The following is a 23448-nucleotide window of genomic DNA, read 5'->3' on the forward strand; positions in this document are numbered from 1 at the left end:
CCTCAGATGGTTCCTCTCGGCACAGCAAACGTGGAGTCTCCTCCTCTTTTACCCCTTCTTTCTCCTCCCTCCTTTAATACTCACTGAAACCGCACCGACGCACCTCTGCTTAGTTTTCAACCCTCTCCCTGTCTCATATTTTAGTTTTATTACACCTGAAGTTGTGTTGTCTTCCTCCATTTCTCCTGTCCGACACCTTGAGCAGACCTGCTGTGATCTACCTGCTCGTACAGGTGGACTATGCCTCCTTCGGCCAGCTGACAGCGGGGGAACCATCGCTGCTCAGCGCCCACCTGGGAAGGGCTTGAGCTGGAACACAGAGGAGTCCGTTTGGTAGGTCACACAACTGATTCTACACTTTTATGATTGTTGAGATAACGCTGCTGTGTTTTGGTATGTGTGTGTGTGTGTGTGTGTGTGTGTGTGTGTGTGTGTGTGTGCGTGTGTGTGTGTGTGTGTGTGTGTGTGTTGTGATTGAACCTGAGTGAGAACAATGCACTGCAAAAACACTTTGTGGTGCAAATAAGACAAAACTAATTTATAAGTAACTTTTCAGCTTGTTTTAAGTCAATATTTCATTTACTATTGATGAAAAAGTGTTGGTTCCTCTGGCAGATTATTTCACCCATAAAGTAAGAATAATGTCTTTAGTGAAATAATCTGCCAGAGGATCTTCTATTTTTTATCTATACTAAGGGAAGAAAACAAAAACCCATATGTTATTACTTCACTGATTCAAGGGTTGTTTTACTTTTCAACTATTTTTTATTTCAACTATAACAAAATAAAATGTCTTCTTAGTGAAATATCATCCAAAATCATTTCAAGGGCACAAATGGGCCCCGGGCCGCACGTTGAACACCCCGGTAATAACCTTGGTAGAGCGTTAAACTTCTGCCACCCTGAAGGGTTTAGAGGTTGAATTGCCTTTATATGGTCATGCTGCAACATCTCAGTCGGATTTAAGTCTGAACTTTGAGTAGGCCACACATTAATTTTTCATTCAGATTTGGACTCAGAGAGTTTGGGATCCTGGTTCTGCTGCGTAACCCTAAAAGTCGTTTCATCATTTCCAGGTAGAGAGGAACATTTACCTGTCAGCATCTTTTTCTGAAATTCCTAATAGTTTTGACGAAAATCAAAATGTTTTTCGGTCAGATGTTGGTATTCTTTTTGGTCTTTCTCCTGTGGCAGCCATTTTTAAATCCCTATCACAGGTTTTGCAAACATTTCTATGCTAATAGATGCTAATGACTGTTTCTCATCTCATGGATGGTGAAAAACTGTCAATAACAATTGATTTTTGATTTATCGGGTTTAGCCTTTACTCTTTCGCACAGAGCCAGGTTGATCTGGATGGATGTCTCCTTAATAAATCAAATTATTGTGTAACTTCAACGCTTTGCATTCAGACACATTAAATTTGTCTGATGTTAACAATTACACTGGTTTATTTTCTTTTGCAAATATCTTACTACATTTGAGAAAAGATTAAACTAAATGAAAAGTAACTTTTCAGCAAGATATATGAGATTTAAGTCAATTATTCCTTAATATTTGTGAAAAAGTACTAGTTCTACTGGCAGATTATTCTCTTATAACATGGGAAAATGTATTTTACCTAAATATTAAGGAACTATCAATTTAAAACAAGTTCCTATAACTTGCCAAAAAAATTACTTGTAAGTTAGTTTTGTCTCATAATATCAAGTGTAGTAAGATATTTGTGCTAAAAACTAAGCAAAAATACTTGGTAAGATTTGATGTTTCTGCTGAAGAGTTTTGGGCTTTTCACTACGCATAAAAGTGACATTTTTAAACATGATAACAAAAGTAACTTTATTCATTTGTTAACAAATCTGGTGTCCCAAACATGAGCAGCAGAGCTTCTTTTAACAGTAGCTACACAAACTGTGAAGACAAGTCAAGTCTTTTTGTCCTTTCCAAACTGCTCGTCCATTTCTCTCTTTCTTTTTGTTTCACACCCGACAGGCCGCTTTAGACACTTTCAGTGAATGCATCAATCAAACTCCTGCTTCAGAAACAAACACTTTACCTCCACAGTCGGTTTTGAACACTGGAAGCTTGTATTTTAAATAAAATGTCCTGTTTTGTGAGGGATTTTTGCTTCTAGAGTCATAATACTTGCCTTTAAGTTTAAGATTTGCCTTTCATATTTATTCTTTTTATGCTAGTGTTTCCACCGATCGCTCAGCCAATGACGCGTCCCGACATGAGACGTCACTCTGCTGATCCAGATCAATAAATGTCACCGCTAAATCTCTCATCAATGCGACAGCTGGAAAACAAATGAAGAGGGAAGTCCACTTCTTTGAACTCAAATTTCATATCTGCTCTCCTAAGGCTGCTAATAGGCGCTCTGTTCTCCTCATTAACCTTCTCAAATATTGACAGCGGGCGAAATCTGGTAAAGGTCAGACTGATTGTGTTTATGTGCACTGGAGATGGAGAGCTCTGTATTTACAGTTCTGTGGAGAGCAAAGCCTGAATGCCCTTCAGCTTCGCCTGTTCTTTCCCCCGGTGGAAAGAAAAGAGGAAACTGAAGAGTTCCTGGGTCTGAACAAAAGGAGCTCATGATTTGTTCACCCACGGCGGAAAAGAGGATATTGAATTTGTAGCATTTGAGAATAGCAGCAGTTAGCAGAAAGAGAAATAAACAGTTATTACTGGGAAAAAGACCAGCAAATGGGGAAGTGAATTTATCAGCAGCACTTGTATCTAACTGGATTACTTACAAAAAAAAAGCATGTTTACAATTGAAAATGTTCATGAAAAACATTTTTCATGAACATTTTTCAAACTTTTACAATAAATCTGAGCAATATAACCTGTAGATACGATGTAAAATTTGAGTAAATGAAGGATTTGGTCTTTAAAAATGGACTACATGAAAAATGTTTCTTACATTGTTGATGATTTATTTGAAAAGAGACAGAGAGAAAAATATGTGAAAGTTAGCCGTAAATGCTAGGTTCTTCCATAAATATAATGAATTTCAGTGACATGCAGATACAAGCTCTTAAAAAGAGTAGTAGTAATAATTAATAAAAAGCATTTTTTAATCTAAAGTAAACATAAAGTTACACATTTTAAAAGAATAGACGTTAACATCACTGCTGTTTATCACATGAACTATTGATATGAGTGAAAACAACAGAAATGTATCTGGTCCTCTAACAAAATGGCTTCTGCACCAAAGAAACATCAAAAATAAATCAAAGCTAAAACATGTTGAGCTGGATGTTAATCAGTGTTTTTCCCAGTCCTCTGCTCAATGCTATGCTATGCTAGCTAGCTTTATCGTAATGCTGTGCTAGCTAGCGTTATCGTTAGCAGTCTGGAGGAGGTTTTTCTCTCTCGCTCGGTGCATCTTGTTTCGCTCAGCCCTTTTGTTGTTTCTGAGTAAGCAACCTGCTCGCTTCTTGAACATGAAGACATTATCTCCGGGTTCAGAGTGCTCTTTCTTTGTTTTTCAAAGTTCGCTTGTAACTGGAGTTGTCGGGACACCGAAGGCATGTAATCCATTCCTGCACTGCTGGTGAAAACAAAACAGGGAGATTTATGTGAAACAGGGAGATTTCTGCACTTCTTCAGGCAAACTTTGTTTTTTAAAGAACTGAAGGGCTACAGCAGGATTTTGAAAACCAGAACTTTGTTTTGGAGGCTATGCAGCTGGAAGTGGTTTTTTTCTCTTACTTTTCTACTTTTGTAGTTGTTTTGTTGTGTAACCGTGACAACAAGGCATTGTCTTGTTGTCAGCTGGGAGCAGCTGATCACTATCTCCAAAGCTCAAGTAATACCTGAACTACATCCCCAAATATCCATCAAATATGGAGTTGAAAAGAGTCAGTCAGAGGCCTGTCAGATTCACTGCAAGACTGACTGCTACTGGAGCTTCTTCCTGCCTACAGCATCTCTGTTTATGGCAACTCTTCGAAGATACTTTAATGACACCAGTTATGACAACATTTAATTTCCTTTGGGGAAGTATTTAAAAATAGAGCCGCGACACTAGAGCAGCTTATAGAAGGACATCACTTCTAGTGATTCATTCATTTAAAGCCTGGAAACCGCCTCTCCAGTTACAGTAGTGATAGATTAAGTGACCTCACGCCTCCAGTAAAGCAAGTCCAACTCTCTCCTGAATCATTCAGCCAGCATTCGTCAGAGGAAATAGTGTGTAATTATTAGTCAGAGTTGAGCCATGAGTAGTTGTATTACAATGGAGTGGCACAGGGACAGGGAGTGGCTACATGTGATTAGCTTAAGGTGTGAAAAGTGGGTGTTTCTCCAAGGAATTTGCAGCATCTCAATCAGCATTATCTGTTCTTTATGTGACGCAGAAACTACAGAGGGAACATATCTGTCATGCAGCCTGTTTGGGGACAATTCACCACAAGAGAGATTCACTTTTTCAGATTTTATCATGTTGCAATTAGGAATGCACCGATCCACTTTTATCAACTTCTGATACCGATACCGATACCTGAGGTTCAGCATCACCTGATACCGAGCTGGTACAGAGAAAAACGTGCAGAACTGATTTAAAATATTTCTTTTTTTTTCATAAATGTACTGAATTACACATTTATCTTGTAACTCTGAACCAGTACAGCTCAGTTAAATACTCTAGAAGTGTCATAAGGTGTTGTTGGTGGGTGGTGAGGAGAGACGCTGAGACCCAGGTTATAGTGATGAAGGTTTTAATGATGAAGATGCTCAAATAGTCCAACACAGGCAGCACGGCAGAGAGACAGGCACACAGCCAAATACCGGTAGCAACTGGTAAACAGGACTTAAACGAGAGCTAACGCTTTCCAGGACTTAACAGTTCTACTGGAGGCGAACACTAGACGTGAGACAAACGACACATACGACGAGGATCCGACAAGGAACAGACAACAGGTGGGTTTAAATACACACGGGGTAATTAAGGGAATGAGACACACCTGGGGAGCAATCAACGGGCAGGACAGGACAGAGACTCACAGGGAAACAGGACTGAACACAGAAAACTCAAAAATAAACACACAAAAACACGGATCCTGACAAGAAGCTTCACCAGCTAATGTAAAACAACTAGAAACTGACGAAAACAATAAGTTGACTGTCTTGGTAAAATGTGTAAAAATATAAAATAAAATATAAAATAAACAGCAACAAACCTTTAAAATTATTTCTAAATATGATGTAAAATAAATAGTAAAGCATGACGTAAAGCACATTACATATTTTGATTTGATGTATTTATTAGAGTGACTTACAAGTCACTACAGATATAAAACAATGTTAAGAAAACCACCAAACTACATTATAAAACATTTACAAAAAGTTAAATTCTAGCACAAAAAAGAAACCTCTCTGTCTTTATTGTCTAGCTTGCTCAGTAAACATCTTTTTAACTAAATAACAAACTCAACATTTGTGCTTCAGACAGCCAAAACAGAAAATCTGCTGCAAATATTTAGATTCTGTGATAATTAAATATCTGTCTGTAGCGCCTCCAGACTGTTATCGAGGTGGAAATCAGGGCATTTTACTCCTCCACCTCCTCTTCTTCTTCTTCTTCTTCTTCTTCTTCTTGCATGAAGGAAATAGTGTTTGCCACATTCCTGTTTCTTCTGAAATCTACAACCATGTCCTTTGTCTTGCTCACATTCAAGATAAGATGATTGTTCCCACACCAGCAGACCAAGAACTGTCTGTACTCAACCAAAGCTCAACCTCTGATTCACTCGATCCAAGACTTGAACAGCACGACAGCACATTAGAACTAAGAATAAAATAAAATTACGAGCATAAAGTCATAAATTATGTGAATCATGTTATAATATTATGAGAATAAAAGTTGTTTCAATAGAATAAAGTCATAGTATTACAAGAAAAAAATAATATTATGAGGAAAAAAGTCATAATATCACAAGAATAATATTATGAGAATAAAGTTGTAAGTTGATTTGACTGATAAAATAATATTCAAGCTCACAAATGTCATTTTTCCAGGTTCTGTTTCTGAGGGCCACAGAAGGAGTTTCTGCGAACCAGATTTGGCCCACTGGCCTTGAGTTTGACATACATTTGTCTAGAGGCAAAAGGGATTTCATCATCGTTTAAACATGAATACTTTTGGAGTAAATTGTCCTTTTCCGTTTAATGTTGCTCTCATAAATCTTCTCCATTGTTTGCTGCATAACTTCCTCCGTTATGTTGCCAAAGCAGTTGCGCTGCCAACCTTTTCGGCGTACAATCCAATCACTTATCTTTAGCTGTCAGGTCTGTAAACAGTGAGTGATAGATGTCATTATTAACCTTTGTGCTTAATGTCAACACGTAAAGATTCATTGATGAGCAGGAAGCTGCATAACACAGAAACATCCAACACAGCTCTCATCTCTAGGTAATAAAAAGTAAATCTTGATTCCTTCAACTTTCTGTCTCTTCATTTTCATGTCAGTCGGGGTTTTTTATCAGCTCTTCAGTTTTAGATGGAAAATTCCCATTGGTCTCCTGGACATGCAAAGCTTGTAAACTTTGATGGATAAACCAGCGTGGGCCGCTGCAGTTTCCCATAAATTATAGGATAAAACATTGGTAATAAACGTGGGAAGGAGACGTGAAGGAGAAGTTTATTATTGCTTACAAACTACAAATATTTTTCTTTTTCAATCATGCAGCTATAGCTGACTATGAAAATAAATGCAGCTGATTGTGAATAGAAAAATAAGTGATTAAATATGTGGCTGAACATAAAAACAAAAATTACAGTCTATCTGCGGGATGAAAATTTTTACTTCATTATTTTAAATGTAAAGATTAGGATCGATATCAGCCAATACTAATCATTTTTTAATGTATCGTATCGGTTTGATAAATAAAACCTGTCATGATCCGTGTTTCTGTGTATTTATTTTTAAGGGTTTTCTGTGTTCAGTTTCTGTCCTGAGTCTCTGTTGTCTCTGCGTCTTCCCCGTTGATTGCTTCCCAATTAACTGATTACCCTCCCTGTGTATTTAAACGTCAGTCTTTGTTTAATTCAGTTGCTACCGGTGCTGATTTAGCTGAAAATTCAAAATATCTGAGCTGATTATGGGTTAAACTTGCAGCTGCCTGAATAAAATGAATGTTTACATGTAAGTGTTAATAAAATTAAAAATAAAAACAAACAGCATTTAAGTTTGAAAAGGGAATTTTACAGAAATTTTTAGAAACGCACCAGCTACATTCTCAGATTTTCATATTTAATTCCACTGAGAAGTTTACTTTTCAAACTAAAATAAAATTTCCTATAATAACTGCAGTCAGTAGCATCTTTTGATTAACCTCTGTGGTTTATAACTTTATGTAGCTGAACAATATCTTTGTGAATTGAAATGTTTTGCATAAATTCCAGTTCATTTGACTGCAACCGTCAGACAAGTGCATCAGATTTAGACGGCAGCAGACTGGTTTTATGTCCTGAGTTTCCATCCGCCGGGTTCTCAGCTTTTTACTGTCAATGCAAATTTGACAAGATAGTTCCACCTGTTTCCCTGACCGCTGTGGTTCAGCCTCAAACGGTGCTTTGCAGCTTTACTGTGATTTACCTGAATTTAAAATGTTTACTGCACATTATGTGATGAGATATAATGTGATACTTTAGGTATAATTTTGAGAATTCTAGTTCTATTTCCATGTTGCATAAGAGAAAATTTAATTTTGTTCAATTCTGCTTAAAGCTGCAGTGTGCAACTTTAATAAAAAAAAATGTTTCTTACATATTTGTTAAAACTGTCACCATATCATGACAGTATGAGACAGGTAATCTGTGACAAAATCAACCTCCTCTACCCTGAGCTGCAATGAAGAAAACAACCAATCAGAGCCAGGAGGCAGGTCTTAGCACTGTCAATCATGACTCTGTCCCTTGCTCTCTGCTACCGCTACGTTAGTCAGCAGATAATCGGTTTTTCTGTTACCGTGAGTTATTTCTCCACCATTAGCACACATAATAGCGCTTTTCTGAGGATGATTGGCAGCGGTAAGACCCGCCTTCTGTTTCTAGCTAGCACTGGGAGAAGAGAAAGAAGCTAGATGTTTTTCACAGATTATCTGTCTCATATTGTACTGTTATGACCAAGTGACAGTTTAAACAAAAATGGTAAAAGGTTTGAGCTCCTTCACCTTCAGTGCTAACTGGAAGCAACCAATCAGATCCAGGAGACTTGATGTCTTGGTGCTGTCAATCACAATCTCATGCTGGGCTGCTAATCCTTCCTCCCCCTTGCTGAGATGCTGCATGTTGTGAATGCTATAGCTAGTTAGCATAGTCACCAATTGTGCCAGATAAACAGTTTTTCTGTAACAGTAAATTGTTTCTCTGCCATTAGCACATTTAGCAGCGTTGATTGACAGCGCTAAGACCCGCCTCCTGGCTGTGATTGGTTGTTTTTGGTCGGGAGCTGTGCATTGGCAAAGCAGCTCAGGGAGGAGGTTGAAGAGTTTGATCTTTTCACAGATTATCTGTCTCATAACAACACGGTGGCAGTTTTAACAAACATGTAGCAAACATATTTTTATTTATAAAATGTAAAAACTGCAGTTTTACATAAATCTCATAGTAAATCTAACCACTGAATGACAGCTGGTGTAATGTTTTCACAAATAGGAAGTTTGTCTCCTCTGGGAAGGGATGGTTTGCAGGGACAGCCCTGACCCACGGCTGTGTGCGGCTCATTTCCTGAACAGTGTGAGAGATCCTCCAAAACAACAGAGGATCTCTGCGTGACGCACAACGCACAACACTGGATTAGATGGAGATCTGAAATCTACGCTGAGGAGGAAAGTCCAACGTGGCTTTCCATTTTATCTGATGAAAGCACTTTGAATGTGCCAAAACAGAGCAGGACAATTAAACCTGCTGTGCCACATATTCTTCTCTATTTTTTCATTGCAAATTTATTTTCTCGTCTTCATCTGAGTGAAAACTGAAGCAGATGTTCTTCGGTATCTCAGATTTGTTGAAAAAAGCTGAAAGTTTTTCTTTTTCTTGCAGGTTTTTGCTGAAAATGAGTTCATCTGCTTCGTCTGCGCCCAGCACCACAGTTCCTTCAAACACAACCTCAGTGACAAAATCTAGAGAACAAATTCTGATCCAGAGTAAGAAGCAAGTTTACAGTCTGTTCATGTTTTTGTTTCATTTCACTTTATGTCTGGTGAACTGGACAGTCCGTCATGCATGCAGGAGAAAATATTTGCTCTGTTTTGTTTACTTGTGAGTGATGCTGTTGCTGTGTTGCAACACTTAGTATAAAATCATTTTCATTTTGTCCTCATTGTGGCAGAATATATTGATAAACCCCATAAAACTGACAAAATATGAAAAAATCACTGTTTCTGCATTCAATAAGTACTTTTTAAATATTAATCTTCTCACAGTGATGTAATTTGGCAGCATAGAGAAGAAAACTTCTTAGATTTGATTGATAAAATAAGAAAACTGCTTTATTGAAGGTTCTATTTATGTGTCGCTGCAACTTTTAAAGCCTGAAAAGTCATGTTCTCTCTCAGTCTAATGAAATAAAACTTAAATGTTACAAGGATTTAAAAAAAAAAAAAGATTACTAGACTCTACTCTCAGAAATTTGTTGAAACTTTTTAAAGAACTATCATTTTATTTCGATTTTTATTATTTAAAATAAACATAAAATTCAGCAAAAAATATTTTTTTTTTCCATTGCATGAAATCTGGAAGATCCCAAGAAACATATCTAAAGAAATATTATCTAAATAAATATTACTTTTAGCTACTTTTAGCATTGTTTCTGTAAGTGAGTTTGTTCTAAAGTTGAAGGACTGTTAGGCGCTGTTCAGGTTTGTCACCGCTCTCAACCTGGAGTGTCGGCCAGAACACCACTCAGGCCAGGATTCAGCTCAGGACCAGTTTTGGATGAGGTGCAGCAGGAGTTTAATGAAGACACGAGGCAGGATCCTTTAACTGTTCTGTATTCCAAACTGTATCACAGATAATCCACTGAACATGGATGGGCATAAATGTGTCTACATGAAGGTGTGTGTGGTTTCCTAGAATAAACAAAAATACAGAAAATAAGTTCAAGGTGTCCTATCATTACACATTACACCATGCTATTATACCTTAGATAAACTAAGAAGGAAACCTCTAAGTCAATATTACTAAGCAAACTTAGGCAAGTTAACTCCACAGTTAACTAATAACCATGCCTCTGCTCTACTGAGAATAGATATGCATGTGCGACACAATGCTCTACAATACACACGTAGCATATAGCTCGGACTTAGCAACAGGTGAAATAATAGCAAACAAATAAACTTCAAATCACTCATTTAGCTGCAGTAAACACTCAAACATTGCAACTTACTCATCAATGACGCACACTCTTAAGGAGAACACATATACGATGGTCTTTCCCACGTGTTAGCACAGCGGCTCGGTTACCCAAACTTCCACACCAGATACGTTGGCTACGGCAAGGTGTTGACGTCATCACTGCCCTAACTACGGTATCCCTTAAGGGACAATAGTAACGCTGAACAGAAAACACATAATACAAAGAGTAATACTCAACACCAAACTTAAACTATATATAAGGGTCTTTTGAACAGCCGCCCCCAAATGTGTACAATACATTTGCTCAAACAAAAGACTCTAGATAGGGCGACCTTGCGCCTGGGGGTCACTGTCCTCATCAGGTATGGCAGGGAGGATCACAAGCCGAGCCACAGGTCGAGTGTAAGTTCTGTCCTTAATCTTCACATCTGCTGACCTGATGTGTCCATCAGGACTGGGGTGAACCTTGACGATGTGACCCACGGGCCAGAGAGCCCTGGGCAGATGAGGATCCACAATCATGACAACCGTCCCTTCTCTGATGTCATCTGTAGAGGTTTGCCATTTCTGGCGGGTCTGAAGTCCAGGTAGATATAGACGAATAAACCGTGCCCAAAAATGGTCAGTGAGCACTTGGGCATGCCTCCACCGCCGACGGCTCAGAAGTTCATCTTTGGAGTAAACCACCTGTGGCAGTGAACCATCCCGCCGCCCCATAAGCAGGCAGTTTGGTGTCACAGGATCCGGATCTCTTACATCGGATGAGACATAGCCCAGCGGCTTTGAGTTGAGGATCCCCTCTACTTCCACAAGTACTGTACGGAGGACCTCTTCTGTGACGGGCTGAGCTCCGACTGTAGCATATAGTGCTGTCTTCACAGAGCGGATTTCTCGCTCCCACACGCCTCCAAAGTGCGGAGCTGCAGGAGGATTGAAGTGGAACTGGATCTTGTGTGGAGCTAGCAGTTGCTGAAGTTCCAATGTCATGGCTGAAAACGCTCCCCTCAGCTCAGCATCACCTCCTCTAAAATTTGTGCCCTGGTCTGAATAAAGCTCAGCTGGTGTCCCTCTTCGCGAAATAAACCGACGCAGAGCCATCAAAAAGGAGTCTGTGTCAATGGAGGTCAGTACATCCAGATGCACGGCTCTAACAGTCATACATTTAAATATTATCCCCCATCTCTTTTCCAAACGGCGGCCTACTTTAACTTCAAAGGGACCGAAGCAGTCAGTTCCAGTGGAAAAGAAGGCTGGCTTGAAGAGGCGGAGTCGAGCTAAAGGCAGGTCAGCCATTTTAGGGACAGTAGGTCTCGCCCTCCATCTTTGGCAATCTGCGCAGGTCCTCTGGAAGCGCCGAATTGCTTCTCTGCCCTTTAGGATCCAATAATGGCGCCGCAGTTGTGCAAAAACTCGTTCTGGTCCGGGATGCCGTAGACGACGGTCACAGTCCTGAATGAGCAGCTTGGTCACTGGATGAGAGGGATCTAGAACCAGCGGGTGAAGGTTGCAGAAGGTTAGGTCTTCGGCGCGACGTAGACGGCCACCCACTCTTATAAGTTCTCCACTTTCATCCAGCTCTGGAGACAGTGTTAAAAGACGACTACTTCTTTGAACTGGTTTCCCTGCTGTCAGAAGGTGAAATTCATCTGGGAAACTCTCTTGTTGAGCCCTCTTAATGAGAAGCCTCTCTGCTTGACGGTAGTCCTCAGCAGTGGGACAAATGTCCTTTGCCGCCCCATGAAGCTCCTGTACTGTTGCATCCAGCAGCTCCTGCCAGGTATCATACTGACTCATGTAGGCTGGGGAGGCAGATGTCACGGCACAGAAGGTTGATCTGCGAAGCTCAGATACATCTGGGGAGACTTCAAGGGTATCAGTGGGGTCTTTCGGCCACTGATCTCTCGGTAGATGTAGGATGGGAGGACCGTGACTCCATCGGTTTGGTCTTGCTAACTCCTGCAGTGTTTTGCCACGTGTTATGTCATCAGCAGGATTTTGGGCAGATTCCACATAGCGCCAACTCTGCAGATGAGTCAACTCCTGGATTTCAGCAATGCGTGTGCCCACAAAGACTTTGAAGCGGCAGGATTCAGATCGCAGCCAGGTGAGCACCGTGGTAGAGTCTGTCCACATCACTGTTTTCTCAATATGCAGAGAGAGCTCACCCTCAATAAGCTTAGAAAGCTGAGCTCCCACAAGCGCTGCACATAGCTCCAGCCTTGGAATGGAGTGCAAACGTTTGGGAGCTACTCTGGAGCGAGCCATAACAAAGGATACATGTGCTTGATCATTCTCTCCCATCATTCTAAGATACGCCACAGCACCATAAGCCTGCTCTGACGCATCACAGAACACATGCAGCTCTCTTCCTTTCACCTCCCAGGCTACATCAGTGGGTAGGTATGGTCTGGGAAAACGGATTTCAGGAAGGAACTGCAGCTCCTGTTCCCAGATATCCCACTGTTGAAGAAGGTCAGGTGGCAGCTGGGGGTCGTCCCAGCCCCGATCCTTATCCCACAGACGTCTGACTAACATCTTAGCTCTGGTGGTGTATGGTAGTATGAACCCCAGTGGATCGTACTGACTGGCCAGTACTCTGTAGATGATGCGCATGGTAGGAGCCTCATACTGGACTGGACGGTGCTTATAGCCAAGCATGTCTGAAGCGAAGTGCCAGCTAAGGCCCAGGGTTGATTCTGGGCTCTCCGTCTTACTCTCTGCAAGCCAGAGCTCAGCACTGTCTGATCGATCTTCTTCTGGTAGGTGACTGATGGCACATGACTCGTTGCTGGCCCATTGCCTAAGGAGAAATCCAGCCGATGACAGTAGAGCTCTTAGTTGCTCCACTAGTTCTCTGGCCTCGGCAGCTGTTGGCACACTGTGGAGACAGTTATCCACATAAAAACATCTCTCTATGGAAGTCCTCACCTCTTCTCCTGGCCGACTGTGGTCTTTGGCATGGCGTTGCAGAGCAAATGTGGCACAACATGGGCTGCAGGTGGTGCCGAAGGGTAACACCTGCCACTCGTACACTGCAGGTGGTTCCTCATGTTGTAGGTTACGCCACAGGAAGCGCAGAAGAGGGCGATCTTCAGGTAGTAAGCGGACCTGGTGGAACATAGCCTTTATATCACCACTTACTGCCACGGCATGCTCACGGAACCTTAAAAGGATCCCGAGCAGAGAGGAACCGAGGGTGGGGCCAGGAAGGAGATAATTATTCAGGGTTTGACCTCGGTGCTGGTAGGAACAGTTGAATACTAGTCTATGCTTTCCATTGTGGCTGACGAGGTGGTGAGGAATATACCATGCTTCATCTCCTTTCTCCAGCTCTTTAGGTTCCACTCTCAGCACATATCCAGCCTTTATCAGTTTGTTTATCTCTGCCTTGTAAATCTCCGCTTTTTCTGGGTCTTTGTGAAGCCTTTTCTCCACTCCTCTCAGGCTCGGCATGACAGCCTCAGGTGTGGCCTGCAGGAGAGGCATGTCTTTGCATCGCAGCAGGGGGGTGGCATAGCGTAAAATGCCATCGACTTCCACTCGGGCTGTTTTAGCCTCTAGGAGGCCCAGAGCTTGATTATCTTGCTTGGAGCGTGTCACCATTTTATCACTCCTAAGAGGGATGATATCTGCTCTCCAGAGCTTCTCCACATGTCTCATTAACTCACTCACTTGAGGGGGAATGGAGGTGACTAAACACTGCTGTGATCTTTCAAATTGGTGTAGGACGCTGGAAGGACCTTGTAGTGTCCAACCTAACCTAGTGCGAACAGCAGCTGGACCTCCTGGTGGACCAAGTCGCACAGGTTCTGTAGGAGTAATGAGATGTGGGTGGTCGCTACCTATCAGGAGCAAAGGCTTTATCTTCTTAAAGGGCTGGATTGGCAAGCCAGTCAAGTGCTTGTATTTCTTCCTGAGTAAGTCAACAGGGTAAGTGTGATCTGCTAAGTCAATACGTTCAGTGGTGAAAGCATTATGGATGCGGTATTGAGTCCTCTGCCTGTTTCTGGGGGATACAGTGAAGGAAACACAGGATCCATTAAGTGTCTGAACATCCTGCCTGATGGTACGTAGAGGCAAAGACTCTGGTATGCCCTGAAGTCCCAGTTTCTGAGCTGCTGAAGGCAGGAGCATACTTCTTTCTGACCCATCATCTAAGACTGCATAGGTTTCCAGAGTTCTGACACCATGACGTAGGAGAACAGGAACTACTTTCAACAGAACTCGGCTGCCCTCTGTTGGTCGATCGAGATACAACACCCCTGTTGGATTCTCACTTCTCTCTTGGCTGGGTGATGCTGGTAATGGCCCCTTTGATGGCCCTGTGTTGACATCATGAAGAACTTGTAAGTGTCGGCCCCGGCACAGGTTACAAGACTTCTTCAGGTTACACTGTGCAGCATGATGTGCACGTGCACAGCGCCAACATCTTTTGTTGGTCCTTATCCAATCTGCCAGCTGTTCCTTTGTCAGTTGACTTATGGCTGCACATTGACTCAAATGGTGCTCTTTAACGTCACAAAAGGCACAATAAGGGGGTGGCTTGGCTTTATTCAGTGAATTACTTGGTGGTTTAATGCTTTGAGATAAGCTGTCCGCACCATGGAGCACAGCAACTGACCGTTTCCCAAATCTTCCTTCTCCTTTCAGGCTGCTTGGTTTCTCTCTTAGTCCTCTGGCAGGTAGTTGGCCATCATAATCTTGACACCAAGACTCATATTTTAACCAGTCCGACAAATCAATAAGGGTGTGGTTACGTCCAGACTGCTTAAACATGCATCTACGGAATTCCGCTCGCTGCTCAGGGGGTAACTTACTAAGCAGGCGAGCAACATGTGAGCCACAGTATAGCTCCACCTCTCCCTCAGGACCGAGCGTCTTCAGCATGCCAACCAGTGACTGGATCTGGAGAGAAAATTTCTCAAAGGCGACAACATCACCACGCCGGATGTCAGGTGAGTCCATCACAGCGGCAATCCTCCTCAGGGCCAGTTGGTGAGGCTGTCCAAACTTCTCATTTAAGGCCATCATGGTATCTGTAAATGGGGTTGGAGAGTGAAGGTAGGCTTCCGCTACCAATCTGGCATCCTCCAACTTTAGATGGTCCACTAAAACTTGATATTTGAAGAGCTCTGGACTGTCAGGTGGTAGTAAGTTCTCCAGAGCCATCTTCAGGTGGGCAAACTCACCAGGGTCTCTGTGAAATAGGTTAGGGATGGTTGGACGAGGACCATGATAAGCTGTATCTGAGCTGAAACTTTGATAGGGTGGCCCAGGATTTGGAGAGGTTGTTTGGGGGGCATGAGGAGTCTGCGGAAGAGGTGCTTGCTGAATTGGTTGCTGAGGGGGAGCAGCCTGAATGCTCATGGGCCTGTAATTGGTTGTGGAGCTAAATCTTGGAGTGGTAGCTGAAGGATGTGTTGATCCATACGGCAGTGGGTTTACTAGAGGAACCTGACTGCTGGTTTGATAGTTGTTCCTTGTCTGTTGATAACCTGAGGCCATTTGTGTTGCTGGTTGAGCTGATGACTGATTGCGTTTGGTTAGCAAAGCCTCACCTTTCAAAATCTGAAGCTCACTCATCATTTTGTCCAGGCGCTCCAGGACTGGTGTTTCTTCCTCATCCTCAGTCATCCAAGCTGGTGGTGGTGGCGGTGGCCACTCCTCATCCTCATTATTAACAGGTGGGTCAGAAGGCTGGAAGCATACTGCTCCTTTAAGCTGTTCCTGCTGAGCTTCATGGGCAACATTCATTATTTGTAACATGTCAGTCTGTATAGCTCTTAAATGTGCCAGGTCTGCTGAAATGCGCTGCTGTGACTGCTGAAGGAGGAACCTTTCATGCTGGAGCTCTTCTAACTCTGATCTTAGAGCCATAGCTTCATTCGAGGTGGGAGGTAAAGAACTGGGGGGGGTAGAATGTCTCCATATCCTTGCTGGCCTTTCATCAGGGACTAGCGATTGGGCTAATTGCTCCTCTTTGAACCGTAGCAGACTCCCTACTGTATAATGTGTTATAGGTTCGCTGAGAACCGATGCCTCAGCAGCTGTTGGGGAAGCATATGGCGAGGTGAGGGGGGTCTTCTCGGCCAGTCCCTCCTGTGTAGCCATCCTTCCTCTCTCCACTCTGTGTTGGTAAGAGTTGAGACCATTGAAATCAAGCTCGTAATCTTCATAACGTTGTGGGAGACGAATCTGGCGTTTAGGACGTGCACCACTTCTGAAGTCCTGATTTTCATCCATCTTTACTAGGGTAAGGCAGTGAATCCGGCTCGAAGGACCATTAATGTAAGTGAGTTTGTTCTAAAGTTGAAGGACTGTTAGGCGCTGTTCAGGTTTGTCACCGCTCTCAACCTGGAGTGTCGGCCAGAACACCACTCAGGCCAGGATTCAGCTCAGGACCAGTTTTGGATGAGGTGCAGCAGGAGTTTAATGAAGACACGAGGCAGGATCCTTTAACTGTTCTGTATTCCAAACTGTATCACAGATAATCCACTGAACATGGATGGGCATAAATGTGTCTACATGAAGGTGTGTGTGGTTTCCTAGAATAAACAAAAATACAGAAAATAAGTTCAAGGTGTCCTATCATTACACATTACACCATGCTATTATACCTTAGATAAACTAAGAAGGAAACCTCTAAGTCAATATTACTAAGCAAACTTAGGCAAGTTAACTCCACAGTTAACTAATAACCATGCCTCTGCTCTACTGAGAATAGATATGCATGTGCGACACAATGCTCTACAATACACACGTAGCATATAGCTCGGACTTAGCAACAGGTGAAATAATAGCAAACAAATAAACTTCAAATCACTCATTTAGCTGCAGTAAACACTCAAACATTGCAACTTACTCATCAATGACGCACACTCTTAAGGAGAACACATATACGATGGTCTTTCCCACGTGTTAGCACAGCGGCTCGGTTACCCAAACTTCCACACCAGATACGTTGGCTACGGCAAGGTGTTGACGTCATCACTGCCCTAACTACGGTATCCCTTAAGGGACAATAGTAACGCTGAACAGAAAACACATAATACAAAGAGTAATACTCAACACCAAACTTAAACTATATATAAGGGTCTTTTGAACAGTTTCTGTAGAAATTCAACACAAATATTGCTGAAAAAGCTTGTAGTTTGTAAAGAATCACCATGTTATTTCTATTTTTTATAACTTAAAATAAAGATCATTATAAAAATTTGCAAAAACAATGATGGATTTTTTTTTTCTGTGAGATGGAAAAAAAATAAAACATTTCCAGATTCCACATAGTTTTTGCATATATGGCAGGAAAACTGGAAAAAACACTTCAGTTTTTGCAAAAACTTGCAAAGTTATAAAGAGCCATTATAGGAGGTCTAAAGTGCAGGAGAGTTTAAAGTTTGAGCCTCTAAACAGCCAGAAGATAAAATGTGATTTCTGTAAATGTAAGTGAAAAGCAGCCGTTCGTCAGGCTCACGTCTGTTTCCGGTTCTCAGGCTCTGGGGCTATGATTGCTGTCATCGTCATTGGCATCATCATCATTCTTGCTCTTGTTCTCATCGTCCTGAAGACGTACAACAGGTAAGATGACATTCCTGCATATTGAATTGGCCTGATTATACAGAGCTGCATCTATTTTTACCCACTTCAGGGAGAACTGGGTCCCTTCTGCAGCATTCAGGCTTTTCATCCAGCCCAACGTGAAATATCTGATTTTTTCTGTTGCCCTGACGAAGCAACTTTTCATCAAGATAAATAAACTTGTTTTAAGTCAATAATTCTTGGACATACATTTTTAAAATGTCTTGTAATAAGTGAAAAGATCTGCCAGAGGAAACATTATTTTTCATAAGACAAATATTAAATTGTTTACTTAAAATAAACGTCCATATTTTTATTAAATAGCTACTTGTTAGATAGTTTTATATTATTTCAAGTGTTGGACATCTGCATAAGAAACTGGACAAAAATGCTTGGTAAGATTTTGTGTTTTTGCAGTGGAGAAAGTTTAAATATAATATATGCAGTGGAAACACAGTTAGGGTCATTGAAAAAAAGGAGTTAATTTAAAAACATTTAGAATAATAGAAATGTGCTAAAAAAAACTTCAAGAGTCAAAAAAAGTTTTGAAAAATTTAAAATGTAATTTTTTTTCTAGAAAATTTCAGGGATTAATCTAAAAATTTATGATTTTTTTTTCGAGCAATTTTTTTTATTTCTTTTTTTAATTCTAGAAAATTTCTAAGATTATTCTTAAGATTTCTGTTTTTTTTTTGTTTTGTTTTTTTGTTGCTAGAAAATTTTCAACAATTTAAAAGAAAATTGTAAAAGTCAAAACTTAGGACATTTCCTAACTTTAAAAAAGTCTAAACTTTTCAGAAATCAACACATTTTTCTAGAATTATTTTTTTTTTTTAGATTAATCTCAAAATTTCTGAGTTTGTTGGCAAAAATTCACTCATCAACAATGGCTCTAACACACCTTTATACTTACTTGATTTCTTACATTATTGTGCTGTTAAAATGTCGACATGTTTGTAGCCTGGTTAGAAAAATAATGTATTTTTTCTCGTCTTCTTGGCCAGACGGACTCATGAGTCCAGACTGCTGGGGGGCCGGGCGGGCTCCAAACCTCGTCCGAAGACGTCCCAGTCCACGTTTAACGGCAGCGTTCCTCTGAACAGCATGGGGGTCAGCTCCGTGTCGGGCAGCATCACCCACTCCAACCCGGTGTCAGAGGACGGCTTCCAGCTGTCCAGAGCGGACGGGAATCACTCCGAGCAGTTCAGCACCACCAGCGACTACAGCGAGTCCACCGTGGTCACCGTACACGACACGCCCTCCCCACTGAACACATAGCAAACAGCTCCACTGGCCGAGGTTTGAATTCAAACCAACACGACTGACTGAACCCTGCGGGAATCTTCATCAGCCGGGAAACTGGAGTGCTCAGATTACAGGGAACAAACTGTGGATTATGAAGGATATCATGTAAAGACAATCTGAAGAAGAAAGTGTTTTCTGAGAAAACATCCAGGGAATGGTTCTCAACGTTTTCTACAAACATCCATGAAGTTGTTCGCTGCTCACTAGTTTGGAAACAAAATGATCACGTAGAAAGCAGTTATGGATTTAGTAGATGACAGTGTAACAGATTTAATTCCCATCATTCTATCTTTGTGTTCTCCTCACAGATTAGCTTTAGGTTTACAGGAAGTAAATACGTATTTCAATGAAGAATCAATGAAGATGTTTTCTTTAGCATCTGTCAGCAAAACCCATTGATGTGAATCTTTAATCATTTGACACTAAAGTATTTTGCACTTTATTTTCACTGCTCCATTGTCTTTGTTTGTCTTTCTTTTTGAGTCTTGATTATAATAAAAAAAATACTATGTTTTGTGTTTTAACCAAGGATTTCATTTCTCCAGAAGCATTGTGATGCACTATGTAGATAAATAATATATGGAGTAGAAAAAGGCTAAATCCCTTTATTGTTGCTTAGTAATCAGAAATCAGAGTCATTAGCAGAACAAGCTGTTTGGCATCTGCAGAGGCAATTTGGTTCATTTTAACTCTGCTGGTTGACAAATAAATATAGAATACTGCTGTATTTAAATACAAATATTGCTGTGATTATTGTGCAATTTAATTATTGAATTTAACAAGACTCATTAATTTCCAAGTGCGCAACTAAAAACTAGACAAAATGGCTAGAAATCAATTCCCTTCCATCTACAAAGAAACAATTTTGGATGACCTGACCCTTAAAAATGTAATGTGTAGCGCTCAAAGTGAGCTGTAAGAGAACAAATGTATTCAGCCAACTATTGTTTAGGAGTTCCTGCGCCCTCTGGTGGAAGGACTTGGCTACACAAGCACGAATGGTAAATTCATGGGTACAAGTTAACAAAATAACTAAATGGCATTTAGTGCAATAAGAATAAAGTCGACGTAAAATTGGTATATATTTCAACTGGTTTTATATTTTTAAATTATCATCTTAAATACCATACACAGGCTACGTGAGAATATAAATAAATGTTGGTTGTTTTAAAAATATTAACGAACAACCAGAGTGATCTTGAACGCAACTTTTAGGCGACTAAGATGCAGTTGACGTGACAATGGTGACCATAGGTGAGAGGAATAGGTTCGATTGGTGCTGTTTTAAAATACTATTAGCCATATTTATAGTTGTCTTTGGATTTGAGTTTATTCAAACGTTCAACTTTCTTTTTAGCTAGCTGGAAAGCTAACACAGACGATGCTAAGGAAGTAGCGTAGCTCTTTATCAGGTGTAGCGAGTTGCTAACTTCCTGCTTGTTGTTTCTGACGCTGAAGTTAGCGACCCAGTCGGTTTTTAAAAAGGCTATTTCACTATTTCTAACAAATCTGGCTTTTATTCGCTCCATTTTAAAAATGTTTAATGGTTAAAATGTGTGTTAAATTGCTTCGTAGTCATTATTGATTTTACATTACATAATTTTTAAATCTAAAGAGAAATTACTCCACGAAACAGTCTTTTGTGAAAAAAATTTACGAAAACTCAAAAAAGCTAATTTGGAAGTTTTTGTTCTACACGAACCACATAATTTCCAAAACTCAGATCGTTTTTTATTTTATTAATTGTGTTTTATTCAATACACAGTTGTGTGTTTTTGAAAACAGAAAAAGGGAAAATGTGAAAACTTCCTTCAGTTTGCAAAAGGAAAAAGTCATTTTAGCTTTGTTGCTTTTAGCTTTTTCATTATTTATGATTTAAAAATATCATAAACAGACTATTTTACTGACAGACTATTTTACTTAGTCTGTCAGTAGTGAAATATATTCTGTGCAGGTTTGACTTGAGTAGCAGATGCTGCTTTCATTTTAGCTCCATTTTCAGTGAGCTACAGTGTATTTCTGCTGTGTGATAATAAAGTAAACCGTGATGCTGAGATGTGACTGTGTTGTGTGTTTGAAGCGGAGGTGCTGAGTTTGGTGCTGGTGTCGCTGCTGTGGGGCTGCACAAACCCTTTCCTGAAAAAAGGTTCAGAGGGGATAGAAAATGTGACAGAAACCAACCGAGTCTTTCAGCTGCTCGCTGAAATCAAGTTTCTTCTTCTAAACATAAAGGTTTGGTGTAAAACTCTGAAATATTTACTATTTAATTGTAATCTTTATTATCATTTGCTGAACCTTTTATTTTTACTTTTTTTATTTTTTAGTATTTGGTCCCATTTCTAATAAACCAGAGTGGTTCTCTGGTTTATTATTATACGCTGTCAACAACTGGTAAGAAAATTCAGAGGTGATATGACTGATGTCTCATGTGTACAATGGCATAAGGGCTATTTTAGATTAAAAAAAAAAAAAAAAAACGGAAATTTATGCCAAAAAAAATCTATGAAATCTGCTAGAAAAAAACTCTGTAACTTTGAGATTTATCTCAGAAATTTTCTATAAAACATGACATTTCTGAGTTTGAAAAGTTTAAAATGTTTCTTTAAAAAATTCAAAAAATGTCCACGGTTTTTCTGGATTTTTATTTATTTTATTTTTTTTGACTTTTCAAACTCAGAATTTTCAAGTTTTTCCAGGAAACATTTCTGAGATTAATTTATTCTTAAAATATGATATTTTTCAAGCAAATTTTTGGCTTTTGAAACCCAGAATTTTCTAGACAATTTCTGAGATTATTCTTAAAATATATATTTTTTTCTGTCCAAATTTTAACTTTTCCAAATTAGAAATTTTCCATATTTTTTTAAAATTTTTGTTGGATCAATTTCAAATGATGATTTTCTTTTCTCACCAATTTTTGACTTTTCAAAGTCAGAAATTTCCAAGTTTTTACCTGAAAATTTATCAAAAAAATTTTAGCAAAATTTTGACTTTTCAAACTGGAAATTTCCATGCATTTTTCTAAAAAAATTTAAAATAAATTTCTTAGATTTTAAGCGGACATTTCCTCCTTTTTTTTTTTTTTTTTTTACATTTAGAACGGCCCTAATTTGCGGCCAAACAAACACAGCTCAATAAATCAGAGCCTTTTCCATCCAGATTTGTCTCTTGCTGTTCCTGTGGCGAACTCACTCACCTTCCTTTGCACTCTGCTGACGGGAAAGCTGCTGGGGGAAGAATTTGGAGGCAAACGTGAGTCATATGTTCTTTGCAGCATCTATTATTCACCGTTTTCTGTCTTCATGCGTCAGTAAAAATGTTTTTCCTCCTCTTGCTTCTGCAGGAGCCGTAGTGGGAATGTTCCTCACTATGACAGGCGTCACTCTGTGCGTTATAAGCTCCATTGAAGCCAAAGATACTGACAGGCAGAGTGAGAGCCAACCTCAGCTCTGATGGAGATAAAGCAGTTGTTGAAGAAAAGAAAAGCAAAGCTTCATCTTTAGCAGGACTGGAGGCAGAAAAAGTCTTGGAAGGACAATCTCTTCCAGATTTACTCATGTTGGACTTCAAAAAGAGGAAGAGGAGGTGGGTTCATTCCAGAGATGGACTGGATTTATGGAGCTCGCATAGAAAAAGATTTTTAGATTTTACTTCTGTGGGAGACGACAAAACTGTTTGAAAATGACCTTTTATATGTCACGGCCTGCTGTAACTAAATTATTTCCTCTTTTCCAAAGTCGGGTAAAGTAACACTAATAAAACCAAATGTTCTTCCGTCTCTTCTGAATTTCTGTGGATTTCCTGTTTGTTGCTCTGATTTTGTGTGACATTAATTATTAAAATACTTTTGGTGTAATTACCAATCGGTTCATCCTTATTTTTGTTAGCGAATATTTCCGTTAACCTATTTTCAAATGAAGGGTTAAGACTACAATTTAGTGAATCTCATTTATTTTGTTTTAAATGAAAATAAAAACAATTCACTCCATTTTATTTTTGATTAAATATCAGACTTTAATACATAAACATGACTAAGTAGCCTTTATTTTTTAAATTGCTGAGATGACTTTATAAGAAACAATAAATTAAAAGGACAGCTGACATACAAAGGAATATAAACTTTAATTACATTATTTCATGGATTTAAGACACAAATGACTTTGTCACTTTAAATGTCATATACTTTAGTACTAAACTAC

The 23448-nt window shown here is 40.0% G+C and overlaps 3 protein-coding genes across 3 annotated transcripts; 2 read left to right on the forward strand and 1 right to left on the reverse strand.

The window, feature by feature from the left end:
- The first annotated feature begins 64 nt into the window (after window positions 1–64).
- ncmap (non-compact myelin associated protein) lies at window positions 65–19773 on the forward strand. The gene is made up of 4 exons (XM_014983454.2): window positions 65–333; window positions 9053–9156; window positions 17860–17944; window positions 18949–19773. The coding sequence occupies exons 2-4, from the start codon at window positions 9066–9068 to the stop codon at window positions 19220–19222; spliced, it is 450 nt and encodes a 149-aa protein (XP_014838940.1). The 5' UTR covers window positions 65–333; window positions 9053–9065; the 3' UTR covers window positions 19223–19773.
- LOC148152850 (uncharacterized) lies at window positions 9987–17475 on the reverse strand. Its single transcript, XM_088002811.1, has 3 exons — window positions 17229–17475; window positions 10398–16911; window positions 9987–10080 (listed from the first exon to the last, which is right to left on the reverse strand). The coding sequence occupies exon 2, from the start codon at window positions 16607–16609 to the stop codon at window positions 10685–10687; it is 5925 nt and encodes a 1974-aa protein (XP_087858937.1). The 5' UTR covers window positions 16610–16911; window positions 17229–17475; the 3' UTR covers window positions 9987–10080; window positions 10398–10684.
- Window positions 19774–20122: 349 nt separating the features above from the next.
- tmem234 (transmembrane protein 234) lies at window positions 20123–23112 on the forward strand. Its single transcript, XM_014983458.2, has 5 exons — window positions 20123–20503; window positions 21330–21481; window positions 21574–21640; window positions 22409–22501; window positions 22593–23112. Exons 1-5 carry the CDS (start codon window positions 20491–20493, stop codon window positions 22700–22702), a joined length of 435 nt encoding a protein of 144 aa, XP_014838944.1. The 5' UTR covers window positions 20123–20490; the 3' UTR covers window positions 22703–23112.
- Window positions 23113–23448: the final 336 nt, after the last annotated feature.

The sequence above is a fragment of the Poecilia mexicana genome, unplaced genomic scaffold (genome assembly GCF_051168715.1).
Source record: "Poecilia mexicana isolate PSO_F unplaced genomic scaffold, ASM5116871v1 scaffold_22, whole genome shotgun sequence".
NCBI lineage: Eukaryota > Metazoa > Chordata > Actinopteri > Cyprinodontiformes > Poeciliidae > Poecilia > Poecilia mexicana.